The sequence below is a fragment of the Ahaetulla prasina genome, chromosome 2 (assembly GCF_028640845.1).
Source record: "Ahaetulla prasina isolate Xishuangbanna chromosome 2, ASM2864084v1, whole genome shotgun sequence".
In the NCBI taxonomy this organism is placed as follows: domain Eukaryota; kingdom Metazoa; phylum Chordata; class Lepidosauria; order Squamata; family Colubridae; genus Ahaetulla; species Ahaetulla prasina.
The window spans coordinates 88747517-88767824 of NC_080540.1; the positions used below are offsets into that span (position 1 = coordinate 88747517).

General features: G+C 42.1%; 1 protein-coding gene across 1 annotated transcript in view; it reads left to right on the plus strand.

The window, feature by feature from the left end:
* Window positions 1–7195: 7195 nt before the first annotated feature.
* Window positions 7196–20308, plus strand: part of CCDC69 (coiled-coil domain containing 69) — a 40410-nt gene continuing 27297 nt past the window's right edge. Inside the window, exon 1 of the mRNA XM_058170734.1 lies at window positions 7196–7448. Within this exon, the coding sequence (XP_058026717.1) occupies window positions 7401–7448 (48 nt within the window). The 5' untranslated portion in view covers window positions 7196–7400. The remainder of the gene's footprint in view (window positions 7449–20308) is intronic.

The following is a 20308-nucleotide window of genomic DNA, read 5'->3' on the forward strand; positions in this document are numbered from 1 at the left end:
CAAATCAAACCTCCTCCGATTTCACAGGTTGAGGTACACCATCAAGAAGGACTGCCTCTCAGCTCTTTCACCACCAACCTCTTCTCGCGATGGAACTCTAAGCAACTCTTCCTTTGTATTTATTAAACTTATATCCATCTTCTCATTTAGGACTTTAAGATATAATATTTCCACCTTCTGTATTTCCCCATAGCAACCAAGTTCACAGAAAGAGTAGTGGAAGCTTGGAATCAACTTCCAGCAGAGGTAGTGAGTCAACCATCAGTAACTGAATTTAAACTTGCTTGGGATAACAGAATAACAGAGCTGGAAAGGACCTTGGGGTCTTCTAGTTCAACTCCCTGCTCAAGCAGGAGACCCTCTACCATTCCAGACAAGTGGCTGTCCAGATTCTTCTTAAAAGCCTCCAGTGATGGAGCACCCACAACTTCTGAAGGCAAGCTGTTCCACTGGTTAATTGTCCTTACTATCAGGAAATGTCTCCTTAGTTTTAGGTTGGTTTTCTCCTTGATTAATTTCCATCCATTTCTTCTTGTCTTGCCTTCTAGAGCTATGGAAAAAAGGTTGAACCCCTCTTCTTTGTGGCAGCTCCTTAGATATTGGAACACTGCTATCATGTCAACCTAGTACTTCTTTTCATTAAAATAGACATTCCCAATTCCTGCAATTGTTCTTTATATGTTTTAGCCTCCAGCCCCTAATCATCTTTGTTGCTCTTCTCTGCACTCTTTCCAGAGTCTCAACAACTTTTTTATATTGTGGTGACCAAAACTGGATGCAGTAGTCCAAGTGTGGTCTTATCAAGGCATTATATAGTGGTACTAATACTTCACATGTTAATTGGGAGTGTTTATCCTAATTGAATAAACATATATCCATCATCTGATAAAAATAAAAAAGTAAAATATAAAAATAATAATTTTTAAAAATAAATAGATAGATAGATAGATAGATAGATAGATAGATAGATAGATAGATAGATAGATAGATAAAGTGAAAATAGAACAAAAACAAATAAAATAAAATAATGATTAATGGATCATTAGGTCTTTTTCTGCTGTCAGTTTTCTATATTTCTAAGGTAGCTTGAGCTATCAGAGAAGAATTGGCCCAAAATTACTCAGAGAACTACCATAGCTGGGGGTGGACTAGAATTTCAGTATTCCCATTCTACACTTCCATTACTAGACCACACTGGCACGGTGGATCGAATGCATAGACCAGGTAGCACTCAAGATCCATCCCACCACTAAAAGATTCTAACAACAAAGAATGCAATGATGAAACAGTCAAAGCAAACCTCTTCAACATTTTCTTTGGCTCAGTTTTTGTTAACTCCGATAACACATATCCAACATTCCACAAACGAACCAGCAATGACTATGATGATTTAACTCATATAGATTTCACAGAAGACAACGTTGGTAAAGCTCTTCACAACTTAAAACCATCGCTTTCTATTGGACCTGATGGTCTATGTGCATATTTCTTAAAAAAACTTTCCATTAATATAGCTGAACCCCTAAGTATTATCTTTGATAAAGCTTTCACTACCAGTTCTCTTCCCAAACTTTGGTCACTAGCCACAGTCATCCCCATCTTCAAAAAAGGAGACCCCAGCTTAGTCGAAAACTACAGACCGATCTCCCTTTGCTGTGTCACCTGCAAAGTCATGGAATCTATCATCAACCAATCCATTACCTCACACTTAGAAACTAACAACCTACTCTCCAACAAACAATTTGGTTTCAGGAAACAGTTATCATGTAACTTACAACTTCTCCACTGCAAAAACATATGGACTTCAAATCTAGATCAAGGCAAATCAATAGATGCAATCTACATAGACTTCTGCAAAGCTTTTGACTCAGTAGTACACGATAAACTTCTCCTTAAACTAACATCCTATGGCATCTCAGGACCTCCACAAATGGATATCTGCTTTTCTGTCTAACAGACAACAAGTGGTCAAAATTGGCAATGCTTTATCAAATCCTGTTCCTGTCAAGAGTGGAGTTCCTCAAGGCAGCGTCCTTGGACCAACACTCTTTATTCTATACATTAATGATCTTTGTGACCATATCTCAAGTAATTGTGTTCTCTTTGCTGACGATGTCAAACTATTTAACACCACAGACAACACTTCTATCATTCAAAACGACCTTGACCATCTACCCGCTTGGTCTAAAATTTGGCAGCTCCAAATTTCAACCAGCAAATGCTCAGTCTTACATATAGGAAAAAAGAACTCTAAAACTAAGTACATACTAGATGGACATTACCTTACAGACGACCCCGATCCCGTTAAAGACCTTGGAGTTTTCATGTCAAATGATCTAAGTGCCAAAGCCCACTGCAACTACATAGCAAAAAGCTCTAAGAGTTGTAAACCTAATTTTATGTAGCTTCTTTTCCAAAACACCACACTTCTAACCAGAGCATATAAAACATTTGCTAGACCAATTCTAGAATACAGCTCACCTGTTTGGAACCCTCACCACATCTCTGACATCAATACAATTGAACGTGTCCAGAAATATTTTACAAGAAGAGTTCTCCATTCCTCTGAAAACAACAAAATACCTTATCCCACCAGACTTGAAATCCTAGGCTTAGAAAACTTGGAACTCCGTTGCCTTCGACAAGACCTAAGTTTAACTCACAGAATCATCTATTGTAATGTCCTTCCTGTCAAAGACTACTTCAGCTTTAATTGCAATAATACAAGGGCAACCAATAGATTTAAACTTAATGTAAACCGCTTTAATCTAGATTGCAGAAAATATGACTTCTGCAACAGAATCATCAGTGCTTGGAATACTTTACCTGACTCTGTGGTCTCTTCCCATAATCCTAATAGCTTTAACCAAAACTTTCTACTATTGACCTCACCCCATTCCTAAGAGGACCATAAGGCGTGCATAAGCACAAACGTGCCTACCGTTCCTGTCCTATTGTTTTTCTTTTCTTCTTCCTATATATGTTTATATGTGTATATACTATATAATCTTTTTGTATGATGTTGTGACAAAATAAATAAATAAATGGAGATAGTATTAAAGTTAGAGGGGAATAATTCATTCTAAATCAGATTAAATTGCACTTCCGCTTTTATCCGCCAGGTGGGGTATCCTATTCCACAGGGTTCTTCTGATTCCACAGTACTTGAGCAGCTGTTCAACTGCTTTAGCTCATCCCTGTGGCATCTTTTGCCACATAGTTCAGAAAGGGACCAGACACCTTTGCACTAACTTTGCCTACTCCATTATGGTACAGAAGCAAGAATATCTTTGTTAAAGGGACATCATGGCTCCCAATCTATAAAGCTTTCTTAGCCTGTGTTCAATTCCCAAAAACCAAATAATCCAAAGTTAGCTGAGCCAACTGTTTGCCCTTTGTCTTCTTCAGTTTGTACCTGGTCTTCTTTCACTTCCACCAAGAGATTTCATGCCTTCCTCACTTTCCTGCCATACAAACAGCCTTTGAGATATTTTAATTTCTTCTATCCTGACATTTCTCACGATATCTTCAGCATTTAATTCAAATAGATGGACACTCCAATTCTGAACCATTTGATTGCTCCATAACAATAGTGCTCTTACAGAAGCTATGGCAAAACAACCTTTAAAAAAATATAACAAAAAATAAATTGTGTAGGGGCATAGATCCTGTTTATTTTCAATAGAATCATGTACATGGGCAAGCAGATTGAAATCTCTCTCTCTCCCTCTCCTTCCCTCTCTCCCTCCCTCTCCCCCCTCTCTCATTAAAATAAACTCTAAATATAAGGTAATACCTCCAGATAATTCCAAGATCCCGTAAATGCAGATAATTTAAGAGTTTCCTTTTTGTAGCAACAAGCAACTGCTTTGTACCTTTCGCTGGGATTCTTCCCTATCCTTCTTGATGAGGGAAGTTCCTTAAGGGGTGAAATCTTATCTTGCCTGCCCCCCCTTTAAACGGCAACAACTTACAAACAAAGATCCTGTAATTGAAGTCAGTAACCACAACACTGCCTGCTCCAGAACACCCGCCCTCTCAACCTCTGACGTGATTATCATGATCGTATTACAGGGAATACCAGGTTGGGCTGAGAGGTGAGGACCACAGTGCTAAAGGACCACAGCCACAAGGGTGGGCCTGGGCAGTGGGCAGTGTGGTCAGACCCAGCAAACCCACAAGTCCGTATCCAGTGCTCTGGATTTGAATATCAACGAGCCAAAATGGAAAGAGGGTAGCTATGTAAAGAATGGTGTTCTCTCACTGAGAGATTGTGCCTTCTTGAACTCCTCACTGTAGAGACTGTGCCATTTCTGCTCAGGCAGCCAGTTCTTCCTATCCTCAATAGACAGATTAGGGCTTAGATCAGGGGTAGTCAACCTTTTTATACCTACCACTCACTTTTGTATCTCTGTTAGTAGTAAAATTTTCTAACCGCCCACTGGTTCCACAGTAATGCGCTGTGTATCATCGTCTGCGCATGCCTCTCGCACATCGTGGATTAGGTTTTGTGGGGGGTGCTGGCTACCAGCTCTGCTTGTCTGTTACAGATGGGTGGTGTGGGGGGAGATGTGCGAGCTATTCTGGGATGAGGCACTTTTGTTTGCTGTCGCACTATAGCGCCATTTAGTTTCACTTACGTAACGTGAACTAAACTTATGTGCGGGCGATACAAATAGTATATTTTCAGAAATTTAAATTGTCACGGGGAATTTTATGAAAACCTAATGAAAATGTTTTTAAATAATGCTATGAAATTTTTTTTAAAAGTCAATTAAATTAAAAAAAAAGGAAAGTGCTTCAGTATCAGACTAAACCCCTACCGTCCACCATGAAAGCTGGCATGCCCACTAGTGGGAGGTAGGGACCAGGTTGACTACCACTGGTTTAGATGATGGTGGCTCAGTTTAAATTGAATAATAGACTGATTGCCACCTGTTTCAGATAATCCGAACACTGGAAATGCATCATATCACACATTAAGCATCAAGTCATGATCTATCAACTGCAACAACTGGCAAACACTAGGACTGTGTGATTTGGAATGATGGAGAAGATTTGTCCAAAATTTGTCAGAATGTAAAATGTAATTTCTGCTGTTTCTTGACGCAGTCAGGTATTCTTCAAATTTCTGTGTGATCTTGAAAAAGGAAAAAGAAAAAAGTTGCCGCTGCTTTAGCAGGTTCAATTTAATGTGCCAGTATGGTTTAGTGCAGTGATGGCTAACCTTTTGGTCGTGGCGTGCCGAAAGTGCATGTGCACCCATAATACAATACATGTGTGACCCCCCACCCACACGTGCCCCATCCCTGCGCATGCAATCACCTGCGCTCCCCCTGCCCCTATGCATTGCCCCCCATGCATGCATACACGACCCCCAACCCCCATGCATGCACGTTCATCTCCCACATGTACCCTGGCCCCCACGCATGCGCAGCAGAGACCCAAAAACCAGCTGGCCGGTGATAGGTGTGCGCACATGCTTGGTGGAATTGAGCTGGGGTGACAGCTCGTGTGCTTGCAGAGAGGGCTCTGTGTGCCACCTGTGACATGCATGCCATAGGTTCGCCATCACTGGTCTAGTGGTTAAGGCACCAGGCTAGAAGTCAGGAGATTATGGGTTCTAGTCCCACCTTACTCATAAAAGCTGGCTAGGTGACCTTGGACCAGTCTCTCTCTCTCTCTCTCTCTCTCTCTCTCTCTCTCTCTCTCTCGGCTCACAGGATTGTTGTTGTGAGAAAAATAAGAGGAGGAAGGTGTGTTGAGTTATTAGTATGTAAATAATCAGACAGGATATAAATAAATAAATGTGACTTTTTAATTAGCAGATTTGTTCAACACATCAAAGATAAAGGTTCCTCCCGCAAATATGTCATTCCCGACTCTAGTCATTCCCGACTCTAGGCGGTGGTGCTCATCTCCGTTTCAAAGCCGAAGAGCCAGCGCTGTCCGAAGACGTCTGGCATGACTAAATGCCAAAAGTGCACAGAACGTTGTTACCTTCCCACCAAAGGTGGTCCCTATTTTTTTACTTGCATTTTTTATGTGCTTTTGAACTGCTAGCTTGGCAGAAGTTGGGACAAGTAACGGGAGCTCACTCTGTTACGCGGCAACACTAGGAATTCGAACTGCTGAACTGTGGACCTTTTAATCAACAAGCTCAGTGTCTTAGCCACTGAGCCACCACATAAACACATTACATCATGAACCAGAGCTTACTACTCACAACGGTTGGTTCACAAAACACGCTCAGCCCAAATCATAACAGCATAATGGGCACACATGGCTTAGAAAAATCTTTTTCTACCTGCATTGTGTTATTTCTATGCGGTTTCCTTCTTGCTGTGCAAAGCTACGGCTAGAAGCAAAGAGGTTAACTTGGTGAAAGTTTTCATCTAATGTATAAATAAGTTTTTGAACATACAGTTAATGCCAATTTATATAGTAGAAGTCATTGGAGTCCATAGGACGGGAAATAAATGACAACATCTGCACAATGAAGTCATTACACAAATCACCACTTAAGTACCTAGGTCAACTGTCAGGATGAAAGTATGTAATGGCTACATTTGCATGACAATATTGTGTGTGTCATCATTTTACTGTCACCGTGGTTTGCTGCAGATGATACTGCTAATAACTTCATCTCAGACTAATGTAATATATTCATTAATATGATTGAATTTGTTTTCCATGTTTCTATTAGAAAAGGGAACTCAAGGAGAATGGCATGAAGGAAGTGCAGAATAAATGAATAAAATAAAAAAGATGCTGTAAAACCAATTTTAGTATGCAAATTTTTTTTTAAAAAAAATCATTATATAATTAACCACAAAATAAAGTCTCTTTCACGCTGAACTTAATTATAGCGAACTGCAGTGACAAATCCATGAGGTTTTTGTGGTTTTTTTTTGGCAACAATACGCAGCCGGTTGCTGATTTTGGTTTTTCTTGGTTCTTTTTTCAACTGTCCAGTTTAATGTACACCTCCTCAAGGATTTCCAAATGTCCTCCCATCCAAGCGTTAACTAAGGTTTGGGGGGAAATCAACCCCAAAGTTGTGGTGGTGGTCTAGTAGTTGCTAATCTCAAAACAAGGAAAGATCTGGGCAGCCAGACCTGTTTTTGTGCGAAAACGAAAGCACGGGAGCCTTTTTTTTTTTCGAAAGGGGCTTTTCTTCTGATACTTACGGCGCTCGGCTGCTTAAGCATGAAGTTGAAACGGGCTGTTTCCAGGTTCCGTTTCAGGGTCTTAGAGGAGGCAGCGAGTGAGATGGAGACCTCGCTGGCCGGCGGCGGCGGCGGAGAAAGCGAGGATTGCCGCTGCCGCCGGTGCCCTTGGTCTTAAACCCCTTGACCCCCGCAGGGCTCCCTCCCTCCCAGCCACACAAGCCAAGAGAAATGGGCTGCAAGGAGAGTAAACCGAGCTGCTGCGAAGCCAGAAGGAAGGTAAAAAAAAAGACCGCGGTGGGGCAGGAGCGGGAAAAGTTACTCGGGGCTGCCGGGGGTGGCATTTCGGGGTGGGCTGGCACCCTGGTTTCTATTGACAGCCCCGATGTAGGTCCCGGAGATGAACTGGGGTGTGTGGAGTCTCCCAAACCCCCCCACCCCGATTTCTTGCAAACTCGCTCTCACACACACGCATACACACACTTTCTAGTGCCAAGAACTTCGACCAAGTTCGCGAATCGGAGGCGGGAGGCGTCCGGGAAGGGGAAAGGAAAGAGCTGTTTAGCAACAAAGCCCAGAAGTTTGCGACCGCAGCAGCGACAAGTGTGTGCGTGTGAACAAATCCATCGGCGATTCAAGCTTTCTCTTCTTCGCCGCCCCAAAACCAGGCAGATTATCCGAACGGTTGCAGGAATCGAACGGACCTTTCGCCCCTAGCAAACAAAAGGAGCCCTCCTTTTTAGTTACAATACGAGGGGGAGGGAAGGGGAAGGGAGGGAGGAAGGCGGCAACAACCGACGGCCAAGTCAACTTTTAGAAGAGGGCGCTTGGTCGGGGATACATTAAGTCCGAGGGATGTTCGCTTCTCGCTTGTAGGGCTCGCGATGGGAGTCTAGGGGTGAAGTTCCCGTTACTTCCCCCCCACAAGGAAATCTGTCTGTCTCTAGGGGTCCGTTGCTGTGATCGCATATCCCCACCCAGATTAACCTCCCACTAAATCAGGGGTGAAATCCAGCAGCTTCTGACAGGCTCTGGCGAACCGGTAGCGGGAATTTTGAGCAGTTCAGAGAACTGGCAAATACCACCTCTGGCTGGTCCTAGAGCGGGGTGGGAATGGGGATTTTGCAGTACCCTTTTCCTGGCACACCCACCAAGCCACACCACACCCACCAAGCCATGCCACAGAACCAGTAGTAAAATTTGGATTTCACCACTGCACTAAATTACCTTTAATTCAGTAAAGAATGGTAAAAAAAAGATAAATCGGTTTAGAAGCACCTTATAGGCTGCATTCACACCAAGAGGCTGTTCTGTGGACTAGGATTTACAAATCACTAAGCTAGAACCAGCAAACTTTGCATCGGCTAAAATGTATGTTTCCTTGGTTTCGTCTTTGCCATTGTGATAAGTAAACCAGGATTTTAACATAGCATGGATGTTTATGCTACACTGAGAAACTTATTCAGGGTTTCCCAAATAGACTGTTAACATAATGCGGGCACTTATTTTGAATTCAGTATCCAGAGGCAAAGGGTTTAGTGTAATTTACATTTGCTGGATGTCTAGGAAAAGGAGCAACATCAGTATGTAATTTTCAGCTGGAAAAATAAAAATAAAATCTATCTCAAATTGCATAAAGGGTGGTGCAAATTCCACCAACCTTCTCCTTTGTTTTAAACAAGAAAGTTTCTACCAGGTTATTATCTTGTATTGAAAACAATGCTTCCAATCACATTTCCAGACAAATAGCAATGCCTGTAATTCCATCATGCTTATTTTGGGGTCAGGATGTATTTGTTTAGTTTCAAGATGCAAGCAAGAGCAGCTTGATGGAGTGGCAAGGTACTAACTTTGTATAGAAGTAGTTATTTTGAATTAAAATTTTACTAGGCAACAGGGCTATGTTGTATAAAATCTATATAAAAAGTTTTGAGTAAAGTTAGATTTAAAAAGTTCGTGCAGCTTTTTCTTTTATTAATCAAATTCTTTAGCAAAATACAGAATTTACAGGACATATTACAGGGCTAATTAAAATGAGTATACTGAGAATGATGCATTTTGAACATTGAATGATACATACATGCTAAACTCAAGTGTGAACCATCTGTGTAGTAGTTAAGGCTTCAGGCTAGAAACTGGTTCTAAATTCTAATTCCGCCTAAACCACAAAGCCACTTGGTGACTTTGCTAGTTTACTCTCTCTCAGCTCTAAGAAGGAGGCAATGGCAAACCACTTCTGAAAACTTTGCAGGACTTGTCCAGGCAGTCTCTAAAAATCAGACATAATTAAATGGGTGAAAAAAATTGATACATCATCTAATCTTCTGATTCTAAACAGCATGAAACTCATGAAATAAAAAATGCATATAACCATCAAGCCAATAAATAATAACCAAACATCCATCTTTTCTTTCCAACAAATCCTTCACCACTGGGTTGATTCTTCACTATAGGTAGTCCTCAATTTACAACAGTTCATTTAGTGTCTGTTTGAAGTTCCAACGGCACTGGAAAAGGTGACTTATGACCGTTTTTCACACTTACGATCATTGTAAACATCCCCGTGGTCATGTGATTAAAATGCAGATGCTTGGCACCGACTCATATATGGCTGTTGCAATGCCCCGAGATCACGCGACCTTCCGACAAGCCAAGTCAATAGGGAAGCCAGATTCTCTTGACAGCTGTATAACTAATTTAACAACTGCAGTGATTCACGGAACAAGTATGGCGAGAAAAATTGTAAAATGGGGCAAAACTCACTTAACAAATGTTTCACTTAGCAACAGAAATTTTGGGCTCAGTTGTGATCGTAAGAAGACTGCCCGTACTTCTTTTGGATGGGCCGTTGCTTCTGACCCACTCACTATCCTTAAGTATAATTGTGTTCAGAAATGAGGAGAGGAGAGAGGGAGAGAGGTTAAGTCAGGGGTTTCAAACTGGCGGCCCGCTGGTAGGATGCGTCATGGGGAAAAGGTTGCAAAACCTCACGTAACGGCAACCTGACACAGCGAGTTTGACACCTGTGGGTTAAGTCACTAGGCTAGAAATCCAGGGATCATGAGTTCTAGTCTTACCTTAGGCATAAAGCCAAGTGGGTGACCATGGGCCAGTCACTCTCTCTCAGCTCTAAGAAGGAGGCAATGGCAAACCACTTCTGAAAACTTTGCAGGACTTGTCCAGGCAGTCTCTAAAAATCAGACATAATTAAATGGGTGAAAAAAATTGATACATCATCTAATCTTCTGATTCTAAACAGCATGAAACTCATGAAATAAAAAATGCATATAGCCATCAAGCCAATAAATAATAACCAAACATCCATCTTTTCTTTCCAACAAATCCTTCACCACTGGGTTGATTCTTCACTATAGGTAGTCCTCAATTTACAACAGTTCGTTTAGTGTCTGTTTGAAGTTCCAACGGCACTGGAAAAGGTGACTTACGACCGTTTTTCACACTTACGACCATTGTAACATCCCCGTGGTCATGTGATTAAAATGCAGATGCTTGGCACCGACTCATATATGGCTGTTGCAATGCCCCGAGATCACGCGACCTTCCGACAAGCCAAGTCAATAGGGAAGCCAGATTCTCTTGACAGCTGTATAACTAATTTAACAACTGCAGTGATTCACGGAACAAGTATGGCGAGAAAAATTGTAAAATGGGGCAAAACTCACTTAACAAATGTTTCACTTAGCAACAGAAATTTTGGGCTCAGTTGTGATCGTAAGAAGACTGCCCGTACTTCTTTTGGATGGGCCGTTGCTTCTGACCCACTCACTATCCTTAAGTATAATTGTGTTCAGAAATGAGGAGAGGAGAGAGGGAGAGAGGTTAAGTCAGGGGTTTCAAACTGGCGGCCCGCTGGTAGGATGCGTCATGGGGAAAAGGTTGCAAAACCTCACGTAACGGCAACCTGACACAGCGAGTTTGACACCTGTGGGTTAAGTCACTAGGCTAGAAATCCAGGGATCATGAGTTCTAGTCTTACCTTAGGCATAAAGCCAAGTGGGTGACCATGGGCCAGTCACTCTCTCTCAGCTCTAGGAAAATAACAGTGGCAAATCACAGCTGAAAACTTGCCAAGAAATCTGCAGGAACTATTCCAGACAGTTGCCAGAAGTAAACACTGACTCAACGGCATAATCAAACAAACAAACAAACAAAAATCTGGTGAGTCTTTCTGTTCTGTACTTTACTTGCACAGAGAAGATGAAAGAGTTTTGCAAGATGAAACTCCTTAGTTTTAAAAAGAAATGCCTCATTCTTGATCATCAAACCACACACACAAACCCACCGTAATTATTGATAGATGAAACTAATACTTTGCCCATGAGCAGAAACATGATTGATCGATCATCGGTTGATTCATATGGTGATGAACACATTATCCCTACTTGAAGCCATGTTTCAACCTGACTGAACTTGGGCCTTGTGAAAACCATGGTGCGAACCTTTGCAAAAAGTCATTGCAGCAGTAAATAGTCAAAATGATCATATTCTGCTCAGAATAGAATAGAAGAAGAAGAAGAAGAAGAATAGAATTTATTGGCCAAGTGTGATTGGACACACAAGGAATTTGTCTTGGTGCATATGCTCTCAGTGTACATAAAAGAAAAGATACGTTCATCAAGGTACAACATTTACAACACAATTGATGATCAATATATCAATATAAATCATAAGGATTGCCAGCAACAAGTTATAGTCATACAGTCATAAGTGGAAAGAGATTGGTGATGGGAACTATGAAACGATTAATAGTAGTGCAGATTCAGTAAATAGTCTGACAGTGTTGAGGGAATTATTTGTTTAGCAGAGTGATGGCCTTCGGGAAAAAACTGTTCTTGTGTCTAGTTGTTCTGGTGTGCAGTGCTCTATAGCGTCGTTTTGAGGGTAGGAGTTGAAACAGTTTATGTCCAGGATGCGAGGGATCTGCAAATATTTTCACGGCCCTCTTCTTGATTCGTGCAGTATACAGGTCCTCAATGGAAGGCAAGTTGGTAGCAATTATTTTTTCTGCAGTTCTAATTATCCTCTGAAGTCTGTGTTTTTCTTGTTGGGTTGCAGAACCGAACCAGACAGTTATAGAGGTGCAAATGACAGACTCAATAATTCCTCTGTAGAATTGGATGAATTACCTATGTTTGCCTTTACCCACTTTCCCCATTTCTCAGAGAAAAAAAGAAATCTGAAAAGAAAGGCTTGTGGTTCTCTGTGTTTGGTGTTGTGTCTCGTCCGATCTCACCACAGCCGGGGCCTTCTTATCTGCTTCCGAACACGGAGGAATGTCCTAGTATGCCTCCCGGCCCCAGCCCTGACTCCATGCCCAGACAGGCTGAAGAGGAGGAAGTATCTCCAGCCCCCAGCTCTGGCTCCATGCCCAGGCAAACGGAGCAACTAGACCCCTCCCCCTCCTCCACAGCATGTGAGCCTGAGGGAGGTCAATTGCCAACAGTTGCAGACTGGAGTGACCCTCGCGTCAGAAGACTTGATAGACGGAAGCAACAGAAGGAAGGGAGGGGCAGGCCTGGATAAGTGCTGAGTCATGGAGCCACACCCCATGGCCTATATAAAGGACCTGCTTTCTGGCATTCTCTGAGTCAGGCAAAGTCTAAACATATCTTGCTGAAGTCACTTTCTGGTCTCCTGCCTGCCCTGACGACTTTGCTAGGACTTTGGCAGAGCTGCAGAGGCACGCCTGATTCGGATTTCCCTGACCCGGCCGTCAGCGGAGGAGTGGGACACGACATTTGGAATCCATGCTTTGAGTTACTAAGGAACATCTCTGAATGCTTTTCCCCCCATCTTTTCTTTGGCAATGGGCACCTGTAAAAAAAAAATTCTTCTCAATAAATACGCTTAACTTGGTTGCATAATACATTAATCTCCTACATGCAGTGAAAACAGTTTTGTACCAGCCCAGAAGAGCTCTGAGAGAAACTTACATCCAGATTACTCTTTGTTTTAAAACCATCATGTAATAGGCAGAGGTCCAGAATATGAGGATTTCTTTGAGAGAACAGGAACTGGAAAATACCATGAGCTCAGGATATTGGTATTGATGAACTAAACTTACTTCTACATATGACAAATAGAGTGAGGATTTCTTACAAATCCCTTACAACTACTTAAAAACCTTATCAAGTGTTTCCTTTGCCCGGGGTGAAATCCAGCAGGTTCTGACAGGTTCTGGAGAACCGGTAGCGGAAATTTTGAGCAGTTCAGAGAACCAGCAAATACCACCTCTGGCTGGCCCCAAAGTGGGGTGGGAATGGAGATTTTGCAATATCCTTCCCTCAGGAGTGGGGTGGGAATGGAGATTTTGCAGTATCCTTCCCCTGGAGTGGGGAGGTAATGGAGATTTTGCAATATCCTTCCCCCAGGAGTGGGGAGGGAATGGAGATTTTGCAGTATCCTTCCCCTGCCACGCCTACCAAGCCACGCCCCCCAAGCCACACCATGCCAACCAAGCCATGCCCACAGAACCGGTAGTAAAAAAAATTTGGATTTCACCAGTGCCTTTGCCCCCAAATTATTAAGATTGGAAACAAAATGTACTTTATTTTTGGGGCTGGCGAAAGGGAAAAAACAGTGGCAAATAATTGTTTTGGGGCCTGCTCCTGATTTTGTCATTGAATCATTAATACCATTGCAAAGCCAAGGGTATCCTGCAGCCTATTTGGCTGACATCTAAAAATTAATTGATATATACCCTATCCCCGTGATGGCGAACCTATGGTATGCATGCCAGAAGTGGCACACAGAGCCATCTCTCCGGGCACGCCAGCCATCGCCCGTTGCTCTTTCGGGTTCCAATTGGTCTTCGCGCATCCATCCGTGCCAAAAACCGGAAGACCAGATGACTGGCGCGCATGCTGGAAATGGAAGCTCAGTTACCCGGTGCATGCAAGTGCACCAGGGAGCTGCTTTTCCCGTTTCTGGCATTCCCGCGTGCGTGAAGACCAGCTGACCAGCACACATGTGTGTGCTAGAACCCAGAAGGTGATGGCTGGCATGCCCGGAGAGATGGCTCCGTGTGCACTTCCGGCACGCATGCCATAGGTTCGGCATCACGGGTGTAGGGTCTCCTGCTTGGGCGGGGGTTTGGACTAGATGACCTACAAGGTCCCTTCCAACTGTGTCACAGGTAGTTCTTGACTTACGATTGTAATGGAGCCTGATCTTCATGCTCAAATCAATGATGATCGTAAAAAGGCTATTTTACTGCCCTTTTTTTGTGTGTGGTGGTTGTTACACAAATGCCTTGGTCATAAAGCAAACGCTGCAGTCATTAAGGGACCAACATGGTCATTAAGAAATCTAATGGTTTGTTACAGATACAGTATTGCTAAAAACTGGAAGTAAATGCTGTCAGCAAAACTATTATAAAACAGGGTCATGTGACTACAGGATGCCCCAAACAGCTGTGAAGCTGTAGGAGACAATCCTGGAATAAATAAGTAGCTGTTGGGTCCTTAGTACTGATTGTTTGCTTGCATTATCCAACCTGATGCTGTTACTAGTTTGGTAATGAAACATCTGCAAGCAAACTGCCAAACTCAGAGGGCCACAGTTTCAACCCAGGTATATTCGGATGGTGCAACTCTGATATCTTCTCCTCCATTGGAATAAATAAGCAAGCCCAGCTAATTAAACAACTACATCAACACTAGACATAATCAAGAAGTAAACAATTCACCAATCAAGGAACTACCAACTCAGGACAAACAAGTTAACAGTAAGCAATAGCCTAATCAAGATATCACCATGATCAACCCCACCAACACTGACAGGGCAAGCCACCAGTATATAAATGAGAGCAAAGCCCACTGCCTTCTAACACTGATGATGTTACCTAGTTTGGTAATGAAACATCTGCAAGAAAATAACCAAGCTCAGAGAGCACCAAGGACCCCAAAGATAAATAACTTTCCAGTCTGCCCAGATACAGGTCTACTTCTCAGCCCCCACCCCACTTTTTACTGTTTTCCCACCTTTTCTAGAGCATCAGAGATTTACATCTGGAAGAAGAGAAGGAGGTTTCTAACAGACTGGTTGCAAGTTACATGTATGAGTCCAGAATCAGGAACAGCATTAAGACATGCTGTTTGTACTCTGTTCTGAAGTGTTCTGAAGTTAACCAGTAGATAAACCTCTAGAACGACATTTCCAACCTGGCACCACATTGGGAAGGATGAGTGCAACCCCAACAGCTACCATTGCATACCATTTAAGGTTAATGGTACTGGAGTCTATAACTTCTATTATTCAACTTTTTAATTTTAATGTATTTTGGGTGAAGAACAGAGAGGAAATCAATTATTCAAAAGTTTTTATGAAGAGATTCACACAAATATATCTTTTCATGCTAAGTACATTTTATTCAGTGATAGCTATCTTATTTTCTATCATGCATTGTCTATTTTGTCCTTGTATATCTGATCTTTACTATCAATAAAGATTTTTTAAAAAATTGATTCAGGCAATATATATGGAATTAACCACTTGTCCCCTTGCAACCAATTGCATCCATAACATCTCACAATGTCAAAGGGATATCATGTACCCATTATATCACTGCACAAATAGTACAGTGATGTAATGACATCCTGACGTCTGATAGAAGTCTGTTAAATCATGTCCTTTGCATGATGATATCACAATATACTTTGTCCCTCTCCACAGTTGTCCAGTAAAGAAGATTATTTCAAGTGGCAGACAGGGCAGAGTTTTCCACCTCACATAATGGCACAACTAAATAAGCTGTAACTCAGGATTGCATTGTTTTATACAACATCTTGAGCCATAATCTGTTTATTTGGGCTTAGTGCATTGCAAGATTCCTGGTTAGTAAACCATGACCTCTGAATTAAATCAGCTGTGTCAAATTGGCACCTTTCTATGGTGTGTTCTGCTTCCGAAGTGTTTAGCGATGGCAGGTGAGCTGGGAATTGAGAGCGTGTTCAGGCTGAGCAAAAGTATAAAGTGTCAACCTACACAACTGTAGTTTACACAGCAAACCAAAATTAACCAAACCCATAAACATGAGCTAGAAACTTTTGAGATTATGGCCAGCATTCCAATACAGAATGTTGTTTCTTTGGTTTGCTTTGACTGTGTTGTGTGATTCCAACTATTGTAGTTTGTAAACCATGATTTATAGCTTAACGTTATGACCAGACCAGACTACTGAGACAGAGAAGGTTTGAGTGCGTGAGCCAACTAGCTAGGAGCCAGCTGTTTGGGTAGGGCTGTCATATTCCATGTAGCAGCTTCTTTGCCATTTCAAGGGTGTGGGCTGTCATCTATTTTTGTTTCTTAGAGAACAAGAAGATAAGGAAATGATTGTGTTGGTGCCACAGCCAAAAGCCCATGGGGATCTGTAGCGAAAGGAATGCTGGCTGAGCTGCCCGGAGGATTGTAGTGTTACATTATATTGGGTTGGAATTCAGCTGCCTGGCACAGGGGGAGACAACGTGTGTTTATAATAGTATGATCCCTGGTGGGGAGAAAGGCTGAGGGATGGCTGGCCTCATTCCAGAACCAGATTAGATATCCTGCACTACTGGGGAACAATCCTGTAACAGGCTAGAGTTTTATGAAACGTAAGCAGCCAAAGTCTGAGCAATAGGCAGAAATGAAAAGGCGCAGAAATGAAAAGACACTGGACAAAATGTGTGGGAACAAAAAAACTTCTGAAGGAATTTTTCCTGCATTCTTTGACTCCAGTTAACAAAGTTTCTTTACTGCATCTGAGATGATTTACTGGGTCTTTAGACTTAGAATAGCTTCAGTCTTCAGCTTGCTTCCAGATGTCTTGGACTACAAGCCCTATACTGTATACCAAGCATAAATGAGTTGCTGGACAAGTGTTGTTGAAGTTATAGTCTAACCCAGTTGGGGGACACCAAAATAGAAAATGTTAATGGTCCCCTATCAACTACAGAGGCAGAGGTTCTCTTCTCAGAGTTGTGCTTATCTGGATTCCCGTTTGTTTGTTTGTTTGGCCATTCATTCAGTTTCTAGGTTGTCCATCTCAAACCAATTGATTTTTGGGTGGGGCATCAGCCAAGAACCAGGGGTAGAGAGGCTGGATGGGCCCATCATTCAAAGACACCGCTGCACTGGTGTCAGAAGCACCAAGGTGCTTCCGGGTTGAAAGAATTAGCCCAGGGGTGTCAAACTTGATCGCATCGCGGGCCGTATTCGTGATGTATCGGGCCATATGGTGACATATCGGAATATTTTTTGCCTTTGCAGAGCTGGGGTGGGTGTAACCTGTGCAGGCCCTATCCAGCCCGTGGGCTGCCAGTTTGACAGGCCTGGATTAGTTGGTGACATCACCATTGCCCAGTTGGGGGCTCCTTTCATATCCCCGGCAGGAGCTGATGCAAAGGACAGGAGCTCACCCTGTCCCATAACAGCTCTCAGGTCTCAAACAGAGGCTTGCTAATCTCCAAACCAGGATCCCAACCACTCAAACAATTGTGCTCCTTTCAGAGGCACTGCCCACAGTGATGGTATCAGACCCTTTAAGTTGGCTCTGGGGATTGTTGCTTCTGTACCAGTCTCCCTGCGGCAAAGCAACCTATCTGGCTGAGCTCCAAGACTCGGTAGGCTGAGTTGGCAGCAAGGTTTAGTGGACTTTAATCGGACTTCTTTGGACATCAAGCTATAGGTATCTCAGGAGTTCATGAGCCACCAGGTCTGATCCAGGGGTGAAATGTTCCCAGTTGGGACTGGATTACCCAATCCGGTAGCGATGGCGGCTGGTGGTTCGGAGAACTGGTAGCAAAAATCCCTGCCCCCCTCCATGCCCAGCTGAGCCACGTGATCAGACAGCTGTGAAGATCTGACTTATTCTGCAAGCATTGGGCTAGCTAGGATGTTTGGTTTTGTGCCTGGGGGGGAAGGGCATGCTTTTATTTATGTTTCATGAATTGTTGAGAGATGCCTAGAGTCGTTGTATGAATGATGACCAAATAAGTCCAATAATAAATAAGTAAGTAAGTAAGTAACTTAAAGAGACTTTGTGCTTCTTAACATAGTTACAAAGTTGTCTCCTACCTCATTTTGTAAATAATATAGACAGACATGCATTTAACCCACACAGCTGTGCTGCTATTTTAACAATACAATAAGAAATCAAACTTAGTTTTTATTAGGTATATTAAATATTGAGCTATCACAATAATATACATTTATATATTTGAATTGTATTGGCCAGGAAAGCTAACAGCATGTAATTTGGTATTGATCTGATATTTTATTAGGTTGTTAAGCATCTGCAGCTCTTACTTGAACACATAGTATTGTGATTTTAAATATATATTTAAATATATTGTGAAATAACCAAATAAAATGAGACAATGGCTTCCTATAATAGCCATTCCCTCTGCCTGGATTAAAAGAAGTACCTGACTACACTTCAAATATGTCTCCAATCATGCTGATTGGAAATCATAAGTTTTGTAGTTCTACAGGCTGGAATATATGGTATACAGCTCAAACGTGATATACTTAACAAAAACCACCCACAGTCACAATATAAATACATAATTTTTAGAATATACATATTCTAATTCTTCTGTAAATCAAGCTGCTAGAACAATCTTAGTCGATGCATTTTTATTACAATGGAAGACTATTGAATAATTGATTATTCTCTACTATGGAATAGTCCATTTTGTCCCCAGTGTGATGACTTTTAATATCTGTTTGTTTCTTTATATCCCACCTTTATTATGTTTATAAATAACTAAAGTGTGGGGACGCGATGGCTCAGTGGCTAAGATGCTGAGCTTGTCAATTGAAAGGTCGGCAGTTCAGCGGTTCAAATGCCTAGTGCCGCGTAACGAGCTCCCGTTACTTGTCCCAGCTTCTGCCAACCTAGCAGTTTGAAAGCACGTAAAAAACACAAGTAGAAAAAAGAGGGACCACCTTTGGTGGGAAGGTAGCAGTGTTCCGTGCTCCTTTGGCATTTATTCATGCCGGCCACATGACCACGGAGACGTCTTCGGACAGCGTTGGCTCTTTGGCTTTGAAACGGAGATGAGCACCACAGAGTTGGGAACGACTAGCACGTATGTGCAAGGGGAACCTTTACCTTTACCTTTACCTTTAAAATTTGGTGAACATAACTAATACTCCTTCCTCCTTCTCCTATTTTCCTCACAACAACAACCCGGGGAAGTGGGATGAAATGAGAGAGAATGATTGGTCCAAGGTCACCCAGCTGACTTTCATGCTAAAGCAGGACTAGAACTGACCATCTTCTGATTTCTAACCTGGTGCCTTAACCACTTGACCAAACTGGCTTCAGAATATAAGACATTATAATTCTCCACAACCATGACAGCCACTATGCTTGTTTGGAATGATAGGTATTGCAGTCTGGCACATTTCTAATGCATAAAACCAGTAAAAGCTACGGTATGCCAAGAGATTTCTACATTGGAATTTTTCAGGGATGGTATCTTATCATTAAAGTGGTCTTCTCTCTCTCTCTCTCTCTCTCTTACAGTGGCTAAATAGAGAAGTAAAATTCCTCCCAATCATTTTCTGCCTCTGATTGTCAGTGTCACACCCTCTCCTGCAGTCTGGAATGAGAGAAACCGGATCCTGTCTTTCCTCTATGTGACATTATTTCAGGATATGAAGCCTGCTATCATATCCTTGTTTGTGTTTTCTCACATAGGAACATAGGAAGCTTTTCAGAGGTTTATAGCACACAGAACATAATGGAATGAAGCCTATTCTATTGTGGCTTCATTTCATATATAAAAGACCAAGTGACCAAATACCTGTTTTTTTTGGCTTTAATTGCCAAGGACTATTCTACAGATTAGGAATTTTAGACCTAATTCAAGTACTGCTTAAGAACCACATGTGTACGGCTGTAAATATAACTGATGAATGAAATAATTTGGTTTTCTCAACTTTAGCTGTCTCCAGACACGATTCCTGAAAGTCTCAATCAGCCATTGGAGTGGGGAGGAGCCTGGAAATAATATGAGTTATGGTTTCAGATACATCTGGAGGAAGGATGAGTGAAACTCATGTTCAGAAATATTCAATATTCAATACACAGATCTTTATAGACAGATCTAAGAGATGGTTACGTTGTAGTT